At 36.8% G+C, this 20,673-nt stretch overlaps 1 protein-coding gene across 1 annotated transcript in view; it reads right to left on the bottom strand.

Annotated features, from left to right (window-relative positions):
* The window catches only part of LOC6646302, a 30,007-nt gene extending 10,136 nt beyond the window's left edge, over positions 1 to 19,871 (bottom strand). The window contains exons 1-2 of the mRNA XM_023178014.2: positions 19,022 to 19,871; positions 5,578 to 5,773 (exon numbers count right to left, since the gene is read on the bottom strand). Coding sequence (XP_023033782.1) covers positions 5,578 to 5,773; positions 19,022 to 19,156 — 331 coding nt within the window. The 5' untranslated portion in view covers positions 19,157 to 19,871. The remainder of the gene's footprint in view (positions 1 to 5,577; positions 5,774 to 19,021) is intronic.
* Between the last annotated feature and the right edge of the window lie 802 nt (positions 19,872 to 20,673).

Consider the following 20,673-nt stretch of genomic DNA (forward strand, 5'->3'; position numbering starts at 1 on the left):
TTAAGCTTCATCTTCATTTACTTTTAAGCGTACAAACTGAAACAATAAATTAGAACCTAAAATTAGAAATTAGTTATCTTTATGTATCTTAGTTGATCCTTACGAAATTGAAGGCATAATTTGGGTTGTACTACTAATGAACTGGCTTTGCTGCTTGAAAAGAAATCATGAATTATCATAAAAGAAATAGATTCATAATTATATAGTTAACACATTTGGCTTTAATGATTAGCATTTTTCATTAGCATTGTGAATCCGAAAAGAGAACAGATAACAGGTTTGCGTTCATTCATATGTAGAATTCAATTTCTATTGAAAAGGTTCTCATATGCTCTTGGAATCGAATGGATTGGAGGGCCGTCGTGAAGGGCGATAGGGGGAAGGAGCATTGATTTTAGCCAAATTAGATGCATACCATGTCATGCCGGAATTAGGCTGTTGTTCCATTTTATTTCTTTCTTTTTTCTCTTCTCTTCTGTATGCGACCAAATGTTGCTGCTGCTGTTGCTGCTTGCTGCATGCAATTCATTTACATAAGAAGCCTCCCACAAAGTCCGTGCTCCAAGCACCCTCCAACCCCTCTATGTAGGTTTTTTTTTCATTTTCTTGAACATGTAGAGCATTTCGCAGCCAAAAAGTTAAGGAGTTTCGAAAAAGACACAAAAAAAAACAAAATATGTCTAGCGGCCAAACGAAGGCAATCACGATTTTGTGTCTGAAACGTTTTTTGCGCGTTTTTTTCAATTTCCCATTTTTTTTTTTTCGTCTTTTTTAGTTTGAGGGGGTTTTTTTTTTTTGGTTTTGAGGAAAAGGCCACGCAGTCGGTCCAAATAGGAAAAAAAATACAGATAGAGAGCCTAAGTTTGTGCTTTTTTTTTGTGTTTTTGTTTTTGCGTTTTCGAGGCGACTCTAATTGTTTCCGTCTGTTAATAAAAATATTTCAGTCCAGTAACAAATTGAAAACAAGGCGTTCAAGGAGGTCTGCCGCTGCTGTTGCTGCTGTTTATGCAACGCCTCACAACGACAACGACAAAAAGGCAAAGCAAATGCAACAAAATGCAAATTGACATTTACGTGGTTGCAACACCAAAAACGAGCAAAAAAAAAAAAACACTAAAGACACTCACACACAACACAAAATAAAGGCAGGCAAATAAGGAGCAATACAATGAAATTTTGGCGACACTTTTTCTCAGTTTCGTTCACGTCATCTTGTGTTAAAGGTCAATGAGTCTCGTTGGGCCGGCGACGATGACAATGATCATGATGACGATGATGATGATGGCGATGACAACTTAGGGTTAGTGGACCTGAACCTGGAACTGCTTTTGTTTACTTGCGCAATTTCGGAATCCGAGCAGGAGCATCTAAGTCCAAGTCAGTTCCAAGCCCAAGCAATGTGGCACCATTTTGATGATGATAATGTCAGTCATACCCAAAGACAGGGAGAGAGAAAAACGTGTCGAATGTTGCCATTTTTGGATCTACCATAATATGTTGCGGGTGGTGCGGCGGTGCGTTTCTTTTATACTGTCTACTTCTTACCACTTTTCTACTGGCGGCTTTTAAGTAATTTGTATGTAACCCAAATAACAAAAGCAAAAAAAAAAAAAACAATGGGCAATGAAGAAAATGCAGGGCAAGAAAGAACACTTTCCCGTCGTATGGGAAATCTGCGAAGCGTATCCAAAAAAAACGCAACGAAAAAAAATCGTTTTAAAATAAACGGGTTGACCTCATTAAGGGGGTTGGGAGTCGAGTTGGAGTTGGAGTTTGGTAAGCAATCAGTAATCAGTGTGGGTAGCAGAGCTTTCAGAAGACGAAAAAAGAACAATAAAATTACAATAATCGCTTTTGGTAATGCTCTTCCAGGAGGGGTCACTAGAACGTGGAATAGAGTCTAGATAGAGTAGAGTAGGGCTAGGGCTAAGGAAAGGGTAGTGTGTTCAAGCGAGCATGAGATGATGAACTTGCAAAGACAACTCCCAATGAAGATGACGCTGAGTTTTTTTTTTGTTTTTTTTTTTTTTTTGGCGAACTTGCGTTGGTTACGCTTTGGCGAATTCTCTCTTTAGAGCTCCCCATCAACCCGTTCCATCTAGCCAATTCCAATGGGTTTGTTAACCTTCGAAGACACTTGGCCTGGCAGTGCCATGAAATTGGCTCACCGTATGATGATGGTGGGTGATGTGGGTAATGTGGGTGAGAAGACGGTGACGGTGACGGTTAGAGGCTAAATCTCAATGCAAACAATCAACACACATAACGGTGAAATTTTAAATTAAATGGTGAAATGGAGGAGGAATCGAGTTGAAAGCTTTGTGGGAAAGCAGCAAAAAAAAAAACAACAACAAAAAATATCAGAAAAAATGAAACGAAATGAAAGAGAAAAACTACAATAAAATGTTGCAGCAACATGTTGCTAGGACTTGTCATTTGATGGCCTTTCAATTTGTTATGTTTTTTTTCTTTCAATGTTAATGGCTCAAATGATTTCTACCGATTTGTGATTTGTTAATGGCTTGAATATTAAGTTACAATTATCCGACAGATTGAACGAAGAGACAAACGGTCCGACAGACAATCAACAGCCACTGTCATGGTCACATTTCACTTTCAGCAACATCACATCAATGGGAAATCGTGATGAAATTGATTTGCGGCTCTTCACTTCTTCTTCGGTTTTATTCACAATCATAGTTACCGACAGCTGACACAGTGGAAAAGGGGTTGCAAGGGGGTAGGAGGGGGATTAGAGATTATCATTTCTTTATCTTCCCCCTCCCCACCACCATTGCCCACTTACCACCTTCCCAATCCTCTTTTTATGCTGCATAATTTTCTCGCTTTCCAGCTATTTTGCATTTTTGCAACAAAAAAAAACAAAAAAAAAACAACAACAACATTCGACGAGAAACAGGCATTGGCCATTTGTCTGTCTCTTTTGTGATATTCCACTGTCAAATTGGCGAACGGACAAACTGCTTGAATGCATCTATGTATACCCCCAACTCCTATCTCCTTTCCTACTTGCTCTATCAATCTATTCACCTCCCCATTTGCCTCTTTAACACGAAATTGAATTTAATTTGATTTTCTGTTTCTTCATTTTATTTGCCTCTATTTTGTTACTGCTGTTGTTGTTGTTGTTGCTGCTGCTATTGTTGTTGCATTTATTTATTTGGCATGTTTGTTGTCTAATTGAGCGAGAAATTGCCGTTGATTGATTGTTTTTGCATGCAATGTTAGCCATTTTATTTGCTTTTTGTTTGGGCCATCAATTGTGACTTAGTTTTGCTTAGCAACATCATTTTAAACGACTTCACTTGATACCCACAGACAAGATACTACATACATTGATAATTTAATTTGCACAGGATGTCCCAGGAAACCATCTCTACGACATACATATATCCCATAACTTAGGACACCATTTAGGATATATATAGAAAGTGAATAACATACCCATAACTGGATTTCCAAAAAGGGCAGTTTAATCATAATATTCAATCATAATTTGATCAAAATTTAATAACCATCTTTGATGACCACGTCTCTCTAGTTTTTGTATAGTAGAAGTATTTACACAAAAATTGTTTTTAACTCTTATCAATCAATATATTAGCATTAAATCAATTAACTATCATTTATTCTTCTGAAATCTAAATGGCTTTTAAATGCCCTTAAGGTGAAAAGCTTGATTAAGAATCAAATTCTTTGTCTGATTATATTGTAGATTAAGGGGTAATTGTTTTGCCGACTTAATAACCAAAATACATGTCCATTTAAATTATATGAATATAAATGGTATGATAATTGCAAAAAACAAAAAAAAACAACGAAGAGAGCAATGACCTGCTTTTTCGATGTTATTTCATAGTCTAACTCAGGCTATAATAGGTATAAGGTGGTCTCGTCTAAGCCAAAGTTTGCTCTGTTTGTGACGAGAGCTTGCTTAATTTTATCTCATTTTCTCATAAACCTTGTGTGCCTTCAAAATACAATTGTGCTATAAAAACACGCGGGTGAAAATTAAAGGAAAATCGTTACACACTTTAATAAAAAATATCAATGAAGCTAACTTCGGCTGTGCCGAATTTTATATACCCTTGCAGTCCTTGGCCATAATAATGTTACATGTCAGTATCATCAATTCATCAATGCATAGACAAAACCTTCCAAATATTATTTCCATTTCTTTTTCTTCTTCTTCCTCATGCATACACATCAGTCTACGTAGCGTTACGTTTGTGTGTGTATGCGTGTGCTTAGCTGCTCTGTGGATTTCAAGCAATGACGTAGTAGAGCCGATTTATATTGACTGTAACTTGTGTATATTTATCCGATCAGATTCAAATTTTGGGATCTGAGGTTTCATATCCAATACTATCATATTAGCAAATTTCATGGGAATACTCCAATTTTTATGAAAATGTTTTAGAGCTAGTGGTCCGATCCTGATAATTTTCATACTTGTTCTGCTCCATGTAATAAAACCCACAGAACGCATACACACAGACGGACATGGCTATATCGACTCAGGTTCTCATGCTGATCAAGAATATATATACTTTATGGGGTCGGAATCGTCTCCTTCTGTGCGTTACAAACATTTGACCAATTTTATAATACCCTCTGCAAGGTTATAAAAACAAAGCTAACAAAACTGGTCAAGCTTAGATTACCTTATTAAGTGTACATGTAAAAATATAATTTGCCTTCTCAATTACAATGACCCTTTTCTACATTTTATGTGAATGCAAAACTATTTCATTATGAACTATAACAATATTTGGCTTGGTGTCCGTTTAGATACATGTGGAAAAAATGAAATTGTCATGTTTATGGTAATTAGTAGCTAATGGGTTCTACGCCATTGCAGATGTTAATTAGCAAAGCTGGAGGCAAACATTCATTCTGCTTCTGTTGCATCTTGGGCAATTTGTGGTGCAGTAGTTGACTCTAGTATTGTATGTTGTTTGTGGAGAATGAGTGAGTGGTTGTCTTTGTTTCCTCTATTGAGTGCCGCACAGATTATAAGCCATTGCGAAAAAAAATATATATGAACAACAAACTTCAGCTAAATCGAAACTTATTAATTTTCAAACGGGTTAGTCAAAGGCTGTCGATGAGCGGACACACACACACATACACACAGGGGCACGGACATGGACGCGGACATTGGCGATCTTTGGCCATGGCCGGCCATTTATCAATTCATGAGCTTGGCTTGGTATGGCGGGGCAGGACCGAGAGAGAGGGAAAGCCATAAACTAACGAATTGGAAGTGTGAAAAAGTACAGACAGTTTGGGTATGGGAATGGGAAGTAGTAGCATTGCATTAGCTGCACAGGTGTCCATTTAATTGACAGCCAACGAGGCTCACCAGAGCAGACCGAGCGAGCCTGAGCATCAATATTTGATGAAGTGTCTGGCACAATCACAGTGATAACCGTTGAGGGATGCGGGGAGTATTTCAATTTTGTTTGTTTACCTGCCTGCCTGCCTGCGTGTCCGCTTAGTTAGTCAATTGTATAATGGTCCCTAAAAATCTTGAAATTTATCTTTTTGACTTACCAACCGAATTGATGACATAAGTGGCCGGCGGCTTTAGGACACTGCGTGCAAACGCTCCACGCAACACTTCAAGTGCGCATGGCTCGGCGGTGACCAACAGCATTCCAGGTGCCACATGACCGGCATATTTGAGGGCACGTGTGGCAGCAGTCAGTGGACCATTCCACCAGCATTGTGCATTAGCGGCCAGAAAGTTCTGTAGAGAAAAACAACAGCAGAAGAAGATGAGTCACGGGTAAAGAGGAGAATTGCGCTGATTATGTCTAATTATGTAGAAGGAAGTCGCAGGCATAACTTATGTAGGTATGTATTCAAATTAAAATAACTGTTGTGGCAGTTGGTAAAAACGGTTAAAAGCGCCGCTCTTTTAAGACAAAGCGGAAGTTCAATGGGTGTTTAACAAGCCCAGCCTTCAATCTCATCAGCTAATTGACAAATTGCAGTGCACCAAGTGGCATAATTGGTGGCAAACTGTCTGTCTGCCAGCCCATCCATCTATCCAGTTAGCCAACCTAGCTGTTTTAAGAATTACCCATCTCTCTCTTTGATGGTGGGCGTGACAAATCCCGCAATCGGGGTCTTGGCAACCATCAATTAACCAAAGCGGATTGTTACACGCCCCATGACGAAAAAAAAAAAAACAGAAACCACACACACACCATCAATGAAATCTTAGAGGCGCCACAAAAGCAAAATGCAAATCCTTAACACGTTCTGACCGAATTGCAAAAATCATATACCCAATGTAGAGCCAATCTTTGGTGGTAGTGGCGATGCTGCTGCTGCCACTGCTGCCTCGGAGGCAGCAAATAAATGTCCAATTTGTGCTGTGACAGGAACACTTGAGGCACGTTTTCGATGTAAACATGGTCCACAAAAAAAGGGTCGAAACCAAAAAGTCAAACACAAAAACAAAAAAAAAAACAATACGTATACATGTAAGCGAAGGGGAATGATCGTTCAATGATGATAACGAATGTAAGAATACCCTGTAATCAATCCAACGATTTATCAAACTGATAATCGTGCAAGAGATTTACAAGCATCAATTTTATCGGCGTCGAAATCAACAACTCTAAATATATAAATCCTTTAGCTAAGATTTCAGGAAAAATTAAATATACCCTTACATATGCCAACGCTTCCAGGGTATACGAAACGATGAAGGAAATGCACTCGGGTTTAAAGTGCAGGCTGAATAGGGTTTTTTTTGTTGCCTTGGTTTTTTTTTTTTTTGTAGCCGCCGGAGTTTCACGCTCTCTGCCCATGCTCTGTCGCTAATGAACATCACCCAGTTTGAATATTTGACCTTTTTCTGGCTATGGAATGGCAGATGAAATAGATGGATCTTTGCGATGGTTAGTTCGTTCGTTTGGGACAACTTTGCCATTTCTTTGTGGTCACTCCTTTTGGGCTTTAATGTCGCCAACTTGATGCCTGATGCTGACTCTTGGTGGTGTCTCTTATACAATAGTTGAACCATTGTCGGCGGCGACTCTCCTCGCCCCAGGGTTCACAATTAATGTGGAAAGATGGATGGATGGAGAGAAGGCGCGGAAATTAACTCGTCATTGCTTGCCTTCGAGGCAAACATCGGCAACATTTGGCGTCATCCCCAAATGGGCGGCTTTACCTGTCACGCGTTCCATTATTATCTATGCAATCATAGCTGGACCTAAGAGTATGAGTTTTGAGTCTGGGCCTTGGCCTGGGCTACGGATCAATTTTAGTGCCGCATCATTGCTATACAAGCGCCCAGACGACAGACACGAGACCAAAATGCCAAGACAATCATAATCAAAGGCCTACTTATAAAGGCTTTAAGCATTGTGGGAGGAGGAGGAGAGGTAAGTTTAAAATTTACGGTTTCATCGTAGCTTTTTTTTATTTTGGTGTTTTTGTATTTATTTCGGAAGTATGCGAAACTTTTAATAATCAAATCAAATGCCCAAACCGTTTGTTCGTTTGCGGTGTATGAAAGTAATTTTCTCTTGAAAAGTCACTTGAAAAGTTTCGTTGGTTGTTGTTGTTGTTGTTTTTGGATGGCTTTCATTGGAACTTTTACTTAATTTCATGTAATAGAAAACTATCCAACGAAACTCCCACAAATAATAATATTTTTAAGTTGAAAGAAACAAACACACACACAAACACACGAAAAACTAACGAAACTATCACCAAAGAGTCAGTGGCAGGGGCAGGCAAGGCAGAGTAAGAGTCGAGCAAAGTCAAGAGTGGCAGGCAGTCGGACAGACAGACTGACTTCGTATCTCATATGGGGAGTTGAGATATGTGGCTGCTGCTGCCGTTTGAAGAGATCTCTCTCTAGTGTGTGTGTGTGTGTGTGCCGCATAAAAAGATAATAACAATATACAAACAAATGCGCAGTGAGGCAGCAGCGGCAGCATCAACAACAGCAGCAGCAGCTTCAAATGCCCCTCTGCTGCTGCCTACTGCGGGCTTGCAGCTTAATAGAGTTATGATGAAGTATAATAATCCTTGACCTTTCCACTAACGAACATCAAGTTGCAGCCAGTCGTTTCGAAGCCCAACAATTTCAACAACAGCAACAACAACTTAGGCACAAGTCAAAAGCATATTTGTGTGCTGTTGTTTTTTTGTATATTTCTTTGGTTATTATTTGTTGTTGTTTTTGTTGTTGTTGTGGTAGTTGCCTTTGGGGACCCTTCATTTGACTTTAAAAGCGGCATTTACTTTTCACAAATAAAAAAAAAAAACATGTATACAATGAAATCATCTTTTTTCTAAATCTAACTAGCAAATGAGAAAGCTGAAAGAAGTAGCAATAGGAGGAATATAGTAACTATATGTAAGAGTAAGAGTAGTCCAACAAAAAAATAAAAGTAAAAACTGATCCAATGAAAACTAGAAGACACCCATCATCATCATTGATTCTTAAAAAAAAAAAAAATTATATTTTTTGTGATATACATGGCTGGATTTAGGAAGCTACACAAAAGACGGGCCTGACAAAATAAACTCTACTTCGGGAAATGGATATCACCTCCGATACTAAAAACTGTTTTCCAAATACCTAATGCTAACTCTACCTTTTTAAGCCCATTATCTCCACTGTCAGTGATAAACTGCGACAGTGATATGTATCTAAAGGACTATTGCCCAATTGAACGCATTGTTTCTTGGCTTATTTCTGCAAGGTACTGCACAGTTTACCACAATTAAATCCCAGGTTCGCTTGCCATATCTAAACCCTGTCATCATTGTTTATTCTAGAATAGTCGTCTACCCTCTCTATTTGTGGACGTTAGGGGTTTGTGGGGTGTGTGTGTGTGTGTGTGTGTGTGTGGGCTGTTCTGAGACAATAAGACTTAGCGCCTGTCCGGATGAATCGTTTGCCAAGTAAACATAAATACAGGGAACGGACGGCAACTACGACTGCGACTACGACTACAAATCCAGTCAATGCTGCAACTCAGATAAGGACACAAATTGCATTGGAGCCACAAACTATGAGTAGTACTTATGTATACAAGAAAGGATGGGAGAGGAATTGTAACTCTAAACCGACGCCCACTTCAAACGCAATGAATTGAATTGAATTGGGAACAAGCTACCCCATGGTTGGTATGGCAAAGGAATAGTGGAAGATGAAAGGCTGACTGACTGACCAACGTCTGTTGCAATTTGCACTATACTTAAGCCTGGGCCCTGCTTGTGATTTGCTTTTGGTCAGTGGAGCGTAGCATAGAGTCCTTGCGCCAGTTATCGAGGAATGGGGTTAAGGGATGGTTGCAGCAGCAGCTAGCGGGGAGGATTTCCAGGTTCAATGACCAGAAATCTACAACAAATCTACTCTTGGCTAAACATGCGATTTGTTTTATTAGTTTTTTCCCTCAACCAACTAACCAACCAAAAAAAAAAAAGAAAATACCGAGTCCATTCTCTCTCCTTTGGCTAAAAATAAATTGCCAGCGAGGCCAGCTGTTGGCAAAAGTCCTATTTCGATTCCAAGTTTTAGCAATTGATGACATTTCCTAGAGTCCTGGTTCTCCTGCAACAAAACTTTTTGGCAACTCTTTATTGTGATCGTTGTTGTTGTTCTTGTTGTTCTTGCTTTTCTCAGCAATTAATAAAAAATATACTATGTATATCCATATACATATAAATGTGAATAGATATATGTATATTGTGTAAATACTTTAGAAACCCCGAGGTTCGTTGCATTGTCTTTTTGTTTTTTTCGTTTTTTTTTTTTTGTCTGTCTCGGTTTGCTGGAAAACTTTTGCAATTGCAAAACTTCTAACAAACAAAACGTAAAACGAAACTAAAAACTAAATGAAATAAAAACAAAAGAGGCAAATAAAAGTTGGCAACTCAACTGACAGATACTCTGTATTGATGTTGAATATAGTAAATTTTCAAAACTGTTTTGCCAATTTTTATGTTTTTATAAATTAAAGCTAAGCTTATAATGAAAAACTGAAAAAAATCTTGAATTGAATTGAATTTATAGTTTCTCCAAATGGAAAATTTTCCTTGTCTATTACATTAAAATACTTTAATAGGCTATCAGTAAAGGGTATGAGACGGCAAAAACGAGTGCCAATTGCAAAAATATCAGCTGTAAAAAATCAGCGCCTCAATTTAAAACCGAAGCGTGAAAAGTCTATTAGGACGGTTGACGACGAGGCGACGTTTGGGAACTGCTGGGAGGCAACTGTGGGAACAATCAAGTGTGCTTAACTAATCCCCACCAACCCCGGGCGACCCGCCGCCCATGCTCCACACTCCACCCCCCCTACAATCCAATACATTTATTTGGTCTTTTTTTTTCAACTGCACCTGTAAAAAGCAAAAATAAAAAAAAAGTGTTCTGAGGCTGCTTTTGAATTTGATTTGTTGCAATTGTTATTGGGTGTTGCTTTGTTGTCTTTTTGGCGTTGAAGCTTTGTTGGCACTTGCTGAAATGTCTGGTCGGTTTGATATTGGCCTGACTCTAACTCTGGTACTCAGTTTGGGCCTGGGCCCGGGCCATCTTTTGTACTTTGTACTTGCTAACTCTGCCATTGTCTGTCATTCATTTACTATAAAGCTAGTTAAATAAAATGGTCTATACACACACACACACACACCAAATAGGGAAACACTATTCCGGTGTCTAGCATTTAGCACGCAATTTATATATATACCTATCTAACTAACTATCTACCTACTCATACATATATGGAATATTCATATGTATATGTATATACAATACGTATATAGGCTGTTTGTCATTCAATCAATTTTGTAATCATGCAATAGATTCGTTGTTTGTTGTTATTGTTTCCATGTGACCAAACTAATGAGAAATTTTTAGTTGCTTCTGCTTAAACAATTAGTATTGAATTTGCCATGATATACAACTTCAATTTAATGATTTATCATTAAAAAAAAGGTAATTAAACTAACAACATGGCATATTATTACAAATTATAAATGAATGCATCAGATAGATTAAAAAGTACTATATACTTACTTACTATCTTTATCTTTAAGAGAATATTTCTTTACGTAATTGTTTCAGCTCTATATAGTACAACAACAACCTGAATGACGTGAATTAGGATGTAAGTAAGTAGGATGTATTGGGATTTATGGAATCAAAATAATTTTTCAATTTCCTTACCCATTGTCTTTTTTCTCCTTTTAAAATAGGAATTGTAGTAACGTTTTGTTATTAATTGTTTTAAATTATTTTTTTTAATTATTGCAAATTATAAACGAATTTGTTAGTTCGAAAAATAGCAACTTCAGACCCAATATCGTGTCCATGTGAAATGCCAATCGTTTTCGAAGCTATATATGTACATATATAATTATTTCGGTAGAAATATGTTTTTGTGGAATTGGAATGTGAGAACCGGGCTTGATCATTTCAAACTAATTTAAAATTGAGAATATATCGTTCTATTCTCTAACTGAAGTTTATATTGATTCCTTTCAACAAAATATTCGTGAAAACATGGCTGAGTTATTTATTGTATACATGTTTCTTGCACATTTTTCTTGGTTGAATTTTACAATATTTGTATTCTGAAATCTGCGTAAAACAAGTATTTCCAGGATTTACTTTTATATATTTAATATAGTGCATATAATCAAATAAACTAATTTAAATATTATATTAAAGTTTCTATACAAATATGATACTGTCTTCCTGAAACTGAAAATTAAGATTTAAACATACAAAATAGTTGTTAGTTTTGCTGTCCAGTCGGCGTTACGATTTATTTACATTATTTTCATGAATGAGCAGCAGGGACAATTTGGACACTCCATTAGAATATGTACTTACGTAAAGAAAGGTTCTTACTTTGATTCGCTTTTGGCCCATTGCCCCAGCACTAAAACTAACAAGCCAATTGTAAACGTCGTGGCTGAACAACGTTTTACAAAAGTTTTCCAAATGCAATTTAAACACATTTTGAGATAGCAAAGCGACCAAAAAAATACAGTTAAAACTCATATGTTGTTATTTTTGTTGTTGGCTGGCAATTACCTGTCGCCTGGCGTGACCAAAACAAAGCTTCAACTTGAACTCAAGCTGTTGCTGCTGCCACTGGACACCAAGCAATACCAATACCAAAAAAAAATAAAAAAAAACACCAACTGAAATCCAAGGCGACCTTGCCGCCGTCTCTCGACTCTAGACTGGCTTGCTTACATAATGAGTGAGTGAGTGAGTGAGTAACACAAACAAGTGGCAAGTGGCACAGACTTAGAGACATGGAAGCTCTTGAGACAAGACGAGAAGAGGCGAGACGAGTCGGGGCAAATATTTCGCCTTCTGCTAAACTAAAGCACAGTTCAATGTTTGTCAATTAAATTAGTCGATCATCGCCAATCACAATGAAAATCAATCATAAAGGCACACACACACACACACGCAAATCAATTATAGTCAATAATAATAAATACACAAACAAACACAAAAAGACGGGCGACAAAAAGTTAATTTACGTTTAAATGTTGCAACATCAAATCAAAACCAAAGCAAACCAAACCACACCAAAGCAATCGAATTGTCGTTGTTCAATTCCATTAAACTCAATCAAAGCAATTGAAGATGCTTTATATGAAAAGAGAGAGTATAAGAGTGTTACAGATGGGGAGGGGAAAGAGGAACGGTGGTGGGTAGGGAGGGGTTTGGAGGGGCTATCAACAATTTAAATCTGTTTTTGTTAGTGCCGCGTGCCGATAAATCAATTTACTTGGCTCGCCTCCGTCGTCTGTCCAGACTTTGGCTTAATTTTCATTTTTTTTCCCCATTTTTTTTCTGTTTGATTGTGTGGCAAGAGCTTAATAAGCTGCAAGTTGAATGCAAGTGCGGATGGAGCTGAGTGGAGTGAGTGGAGGAAGGCCAACATGGCCCCTTATGATGTTCTCACTTACTTTCCCTTTTTGTTTTCAAATGATGAAAATATGCATTCTAAAAATGTTCATTGCCAATTTTATGCATTTTACATTGCAGTTTATGTGTTTTTCTCCCACACTTCCATCGCCCCTGCCCCCTCTCTCCATGTCTCTCTCTCACTCTCTCACTCTCTGATGTGTGCCTTTCCATTCGTTTTTTTGAGACAGATGACGCCATTTGTTCGCATCCGTTGAGCTATTTCAAAAAACTTGTTGCAAGTTTATTAATTTGAAAAACAAGTTAAGTTGATTTAGGTGAAGTCATTTGCGTGCAAAAAACACACAAAAAACCACACAGCAACAACATTAACAAAACGGTTCAGAGATCACATTTTTTTTTTTGATGGTGGGGTGGTGCTGGAGTTGTGGTGCAGTCGGGTGAAAGGGAGACTAGCAAATGGGGAGAGGGGTCACCGAGAGAGATCAGAGTCGTACCTTGGTAGAGTGTATGTACGTATGTATGTTTGTTTCTACGACACAAAGTTGGTTGGCAAATAATAAAAATTCATTTTATACGCCGGAAAATTGACTTTAGTTAGAGTGAGTCGCGGCCTTAAATCATTCTTCTCACTGAGCTGAGTTGGCATTTAAAGCTTTGACTACGACGCGACTGGGGCAACAAAAACTATAACCGAAAACAACAAAAAAAGTAAATAAAAATAAACAATTGAGTCGATTTTAATATGTTTGACTATAAAAGCAGTCACGGATGTGAAGTGAGGCAGAGTCCCCAAAAAAGCAAGCAAGAACAAGTTTCCAGAACTAGAACTACATCAATATATTTATATGTATATACATATGTATGTATCTGCTATATGCAAACTGAATGGAGTGCAATTAAATTTTATATCCTTAAATTAATTAAATTTGATTTTCACATTAGATCAGAGAAATGCTCCTATATAAAAATATACACATATTATTCATAGGAACCACTTAAATCAGTATAAAGCGTTGAAAAGAGGATAGTTACAGACCTAAATTTACAGGTACCTTGCAAAAAAGGTATTATTTCCCGCGCTTTCTTTCGCATGGAAAATACCGCTGCTTAGGTAAAAAGGGACGAACAGGTATAAGTACCTTTTTTGCGAGGCAACAAAGTCTATCTAATTTTTATCCGATTTTAATTAACAATATGTCATTCGATAGGGAAATTCGGAAATTAATTGACTATTGGTAGTGCAAGTGTAGTTTTACTTTGGAATGAATTAGTGGCGTACAATGACGCCAAGCAGGGAGACCAGTTTCTGCCCCTATCATGGAAAAAGTAGCATTAGAATATTTAAAAAACCTAATATCAAACATATAAAAATATGCAGGCTAGTGTAAATTACCCATTTATGATGACAAAGCCTTTCTATGTAATATATGTAAACATAAGTATAAGAACTAACACCAAATAGTTTGGAAGATCAGAGTAATGTTGGGCTACTCTCCGATTACAATGTATGTCTAATATATGTATATGACAGGAAATGTTAATTATTTAATGTAATTGATCTTTAAATCTGCATTATTGAAATAATTTACAAAGCCCTGCGTTTTTATCGACAAATTGTGCTGTATTATATCCATTAGCAGGTATTTAAGTTCTGGTCCCTCAGGTATAAATTAAACGAATTAAAAATAGACAAAACATGCAAACGGATCTTTAGAGATCGAAGTCGATTGGACCCTGCGCAGATTGATGGACTAATCGATCCTTTGTTGCCCTTAAATATGAATATATTCTTGTAAAAAGTAACAGCAAATCAAGCAAAAAGAGAAAAACTTCTGATTGTTTTATTAAATATTCATTTCTTAATTATTTCAGACAAAATTTAAATAGAAATGCTTTTAAAATGGAGCAACTTGAAAAAAGGGGAATGAAAATCTAGAAAAAACAAGTAAATTAACTATGTTTTCTGGAATTCAAAGCTCGATTCTGGAATGGCACACACAGTTACACAGTTATGGATATATGATCCGAATCTGTTGGGCAAAAACTGTTTTGTAATTCCATTTAATTTTCTGTTTATATTCACTCACACCCGTTGTTGGCCCATATGGCCATATGCCATAATAAAGCTATATGTATATATGTATATACATATATATGTATTATATTAATTAAAAATTTTATGGTTGTGCCTTCTTTTTTTTCTTTGTATAATTCTTAACCGTTTTCCTGTCTGTCGGTTAATATGCTAAAATTATGAATATTGTATAATTTTATATATAAAATGTGTTTGTGTTGCGCTTCCCATAATTTCCATAAGAATTACACAAGTTTGTGTTTTGTTTGTTTTTTTTTTCTGTTAATTATGGCACACCCAGAAAACTTAATTTCCAACACCGGAAACGCTTCAAAACTTGTCTTGAACTGCGCCTCAATGGAAGAAGTATAAAAACAAAAGAAGAAATAGGAAGAAACCTTTTTGTCACCCTTCAATAAGAATAATTTACACTTCATTGCATATGGACATTTAAAAGTTTTTCTTTTAAATGATAAAATACAAATAACTTACTGGATGACTGACTGATTGATGAACTGACTGACTAACTACTCATAACTTATCGCTTGCTTGAATGACCACAAAGAAAATTCGTACAATTTTTGTTGTGTCTTTTCCTCTCCATTCAATGAACAACTTCCAACTGACTTCCCCGTTTTGGGGGGGTGGGGGCAAAGTTTTAACCCGTAAATATTTCGATAATTTCACGCAGAGCTAGTGGCCCAAATTAAAACTGTAAATGGTTTATGCTTGGCCCTTATTTAATAATCATCTTCTTCGTCTCTCCCTCTCTGTCTCTTCCTCTGTCTCTCACTCTGGCTCATTGTCATTGTACCCCCGCGTAGTCGTATTCAGGGCACGCTCCGGTCTCTTATCTCTGCTTAACTCCAAAGCACGTAATATTAATTAGCTCACACACACAGACACACACAGTGTCGAGTGTGTATTCTTACTCCGTTGAGTTTTACTTCTGATATTTTTTTTTTGGATTTTTCGTTTTGTAATTTCTGTATGCGGTGTAAAATGCATAAACCAAAAAGCATTGTTCAATTCAACTCAGTCAGGGGAATTGAAATGAATGTGTACTATAAGCGACATTTTTAAATGTTTTTCTCGCTTCTTTTTGTATGCAAAGTGTAAAAAAGAGCAAAACTAAAAAACAAACTGAACGCAAAAAAAACATGACAAAAAGCGAAAAAGCGAATGGGGAAAAAAGTGCGGTCTGCCTTTTTGAAGTTCAATTTTTTTTTTCACTTAAAATTGAAATTAGTTGGTATTGTCAAAAAAAAAATGCCGGTGAATTGAGTGAGTGGGTCTAAAAATAGACTTCAAGTACAGATAAATAATAATACAAGTTAATTTTGTTTAGTTATATACACACTAAGTATAACCACCTGTTTGGCCGAATTGTCGATGATACCTTCATTTGCAATTGTGCAAGGCATGGAGATAAAAAAAATTAGCTTTCAGACAGACGTTTTTGCATTTTGGCTAATTCGACCTACTGGTAAAATTTATAAAATTGAATCAAAAAGGACGAAAAAAGAGATTGAAAAAAGTTATTTTTTAGGTCTGTCTCAGGGGCGGTTCAGGGTGTAGCGTTTTAGTGTTCATATCGAAATATTAGCACTTTAAGGTAAAACATGTTTTTTCCTCATTTCCACTGGCTGGAACCTACATATACATACATATATACTATTTTGAAGTCCTAGTTGTAGGTCTAGTAAAACTAAATAAAAAAACACTTAAAAATATTATATTAATTAATTATATTAATATTCAGTACAGAACTTTTCATTTGGTTTTGATGATTCATATCTAGAATTACTCATAGCCCTACTAAATTGAATCGATTTGCAAAATCATTTCTTGGTTTGAAAGAAAAAACGCTATTTTTTATCCATTACTAAGCCCAATAAAGAAGGGTAAGGATTTTAAAATCTAGAACTCGGCGCTCATGAAAATTATAAATGCAAGAATGTGGGTAACTAACTTGGCCTAATTGTCAGATATTAGGAAAGATATATAATATTTCCAAAATGAATCGAGCCCATCAGTTGGATCCCAAAATCTTACCAAAAAGCTTGCAACAGCTTAAAAATATTTAGATTAATAGTTAAATTTAAACGACAGGTTTCTTTTGTTTTAAATTTTAAAATATACATATACGTATGTACATTTACATATGTATGTATGTATGTTTATTTGTATAAAAATGTGATGCGAATTCTAGGAAAGGAATAAATCTATTGGCAAAACAATTTTAATCAAATATGTATTCTTTATTTTACTAAAATAAAAAAAAACATTTAATTTACAAGAAACTACAATTATATGAACTGTTTCAGCTTAAGCCTGGTCTATGGCCCAATGAAATACGTGAGAAACGAGCAGAATCACGATGGATTCGTAGGTATGAAAAAGAAATGAAAAATGAACAAAATTCTGAAATATAATCTCGTCCTCGTTTGTGCAAATGCACAATTTTCAAATAATTTTAATTAGAAGTTTCCATTTAAAGGTTTATATCGAACATTCACAACATTATTTTTTTATATCATGTATAAAAATTCAAAAATTTCAAAGAATTAGCTCTTTTTTATAAATAAAGGATGGGAAACCTTTATACCAACATATAGAATGGGGGCGGGGGAAAGAAGGTACATTTATTAGGGTACCGACTATTCGATTCCATTGTAAATTAATGAATTTTTAATTCTATCCCTCCTTTTGTTTGTTTGCTCATTTGTGTGTTGAGAGTGTTGATGCCACACATTAATTAGCACTTCAAACTTGAACTTGGTGCCTGAGTGCCTGCCTGTGTGTCTGTGGCTATACCTGGGTGTGACGTCATTAGGGTAATTTGTGCAATAAACAATGAAAAATGACAACAATAAAATTCAGCCACCGAAAAAGTGAATAACATCAGTAGTAACAATAAAAAACAACAACAACAGAAACAAAAACGACGAATAATTTTAAATTCAAATTTTTGTGGCAAAACGTGTTGGAAAATAAAAAAAAAATGAACAAACGAACGATGTTCGCCTTCAAAGCGATCGCCTTTCAGCGACTTCTACACTAAGAAGCGATTTATGATGCTCTGCGGCTCACAAGTTCCATGAACTCATAAGTTATTTGAATTTCTGCTTATCTATGGGTTTTCACTTCCTCCTCTTGTCGAAGGGCAAAAAGCAAAAACGAAAAAATAATATCAAACCAAAGGCCAAAAGAAAAGTTTTGCCAGCCAAAAAGTTCTTTCTACCTAAAGGGTCATCAATATAAAGAAGCACGAAGACGAAACTGGAAGCCCGAGACATTGCCGCCACCAAAGTTGCAATTTAAAAGGCAAACGTTGCAGTTGCAGTTGCAAGTTAGTGTTGGTGCCGGTGCTTTGTCTAGTCTAGCTGACGCCTGGATAAGAAAAAAAACTTAAAAAAAAACATTTTTGCCGCTATTCATACACATGCAGACAACCTGGATGAGAGTCGTTCCAACAGATTGGTTTTGTCATGGGAAATGGTCACATAAATTGCAATGAAAAGAAGTCTATTCTTTTTTTTTTTTTACCTAGAATCGTAACTACCCGCAGAGGCGACCTTGAGAACAGAAAATTACACATTCGGCCCCACCCCCTTCCCTCACTCAGAGCGCTACAGAAATTTATCACCATTCTCCTTCTAGAAGTCTCTATATATACATATACAAATATGCATCTAGATACATTGTTGTTGCTGTTGTTGGGTATCTTCTGACTTTTTGATCACATCCTCACGCACATTTATTTTTTGTTCTTTTTTTTGTGGGTTTGTTTGTTTGTGTCTTCCAACTGGACACATAGAGACCAGTTCGCAAAAACTCCAAAAACCAGTTCCTTTTTCTTCTGTTACAAACGAACCTTACACACACACACACATATTCGAGACAATAACAACAACAGAAGAAGATGAGGATGATGATGATGATGATGATGATGATGAAGATGAAGATGAAGATGAAGAAGAAGAACTCACCTGAAATATCATATATCCCGAATCGTACATCCAAAAGTCCTCGGGCGTGTGGCCCGGCTTGCTCAGCTGTATGGCCAAGCAGCGTTGCAAGATCAGTCGACAACGTTGTGGACCACCGGGTGATTTGGTGCCCATTTCGTGGCTGTTGTTTCTGTTGCTCTTGTTGCTGTTGTTGTTGGTTGGCCGGCGGCAAGTTTCTTTTCTGTGCTGTGCTTTTTTTATCGTCTAAAAATAACGCGAAACGCAAGTCGAAGACGAAGTTCTGAAGACGCAAAGCCTGATTCTTGGGGTCTCTCTTGCGCTGTCTGTTTCAAAGGTTCATTACAGAGTGACGCTACTTTTAATGGTCAACGCGCACACACACACACACTCATATATATACACACGCACGGTCTACGGGAAGGCGGAGGTGAAAAAAAGTAAAACTAAATGGAATGGTAGAACAGACCGACGACGACGATAAGAACGAAACCCGTCCGTCGTATTGAACTGTTGCTTTTTTTGTTTTTTTTTTTTTGCTACATTTTGTTTTCGCACACTTTTATTTTAGACTCTTCTACGTTTAAGTTACTTTTTAATTTTGGTTGCTTATTTTTTATTTTTATTTTATGATTTGCATAAACTTAGCCGCCGCTTTCAAGACACAACATCCAAATGCCAAGCAGAAGACCAGGCAAGAAAAAAAAAAAAGAAAAAGAAGCCAGCGCAAGGCTTTAACGCATGCGCGCAGCAAATAACGAACAGAAAAAAAACCACGAACCAGTATGGGTATACAAGTGAAGAGAAAACTAGCGCGAAGGCGTACCGTACCCACCGAGCGACACAAACGAACTGAAATGCGGCGCCAGCCAAATGACTGGGGCTGGTTCACAGCAACACGAGCGCCACTTCGGCTGCGCAAGTGGCATTTGCATTGAGCTTCGATGCAAGCAGCATTATTTTTGCACACCGAGAGATAGCGAGAGCGACAGCGTCTTCGGTGGTGGTACACATAGAAAGAGAGAGAGAGAGAGGTGACTTCTTTTTCGGTTGTTTTATTTTTTTTCGGATGGGCTGTGTGTAGTATGTAGCAGTAAACTGAAACGACAAAAATATAAAGAAGAGAAGAGAAGAGAAGGCATTAAAACCTTGATTATAAAATCAATTAGGCGAACTCTGAAAGCATAAACTGGAGTTAGTTAGATCTGCTGATCAGCAGTGTCGTCGTCGTCGACGGCTCAGTCGTCGTTATTATTGTTGTTGCTGTTGTCGTCAGACTGAATGTCTGCTGCTGTTGCTCTAATAATCTCATCATAGCCAAGCCATATCATTATCATTAACCGTAAGCCATGTTTGGCATTTGTTTTTGCAATTTCATCTATACACACATATAGAGAAACTAACCAAAAACTAACTGATACTTTTTGTTTTCAATCTAAGCAGTTGGATGTCATTTCCTGCCAAAATTGCCGGATGTACAAATGACTATAAATGGGTTAATTAAAACCAAAAAATAAAACCTACATATGTACATACATACGTACGATATCTAATAACATATATTTTCATCTTAAGTGTAATACGGAGTGAGATAAAAAAAAATAACATAAAATAAAAGAGCAGGTTTGTTAAACATTTTCATTAATTACACAATTTGAAGTTAAAGGATTCTA

The sequence above is a fragment of the Drosophila willistoni genome (genome assembly GCF_018902025.1).
Source record: "Drosophila willistoni isolate 14030-0811.24 chromosome XR unlocalized genomic scaffold, UCI_dwil_1.1 Seg143, whole genome shotgun sequence".
NCBI lineage: Eukaryota > Metazoa > Arthropoda > Insecta > Diptera > Drosophilidae > Drosophila > Drosophila willistoni.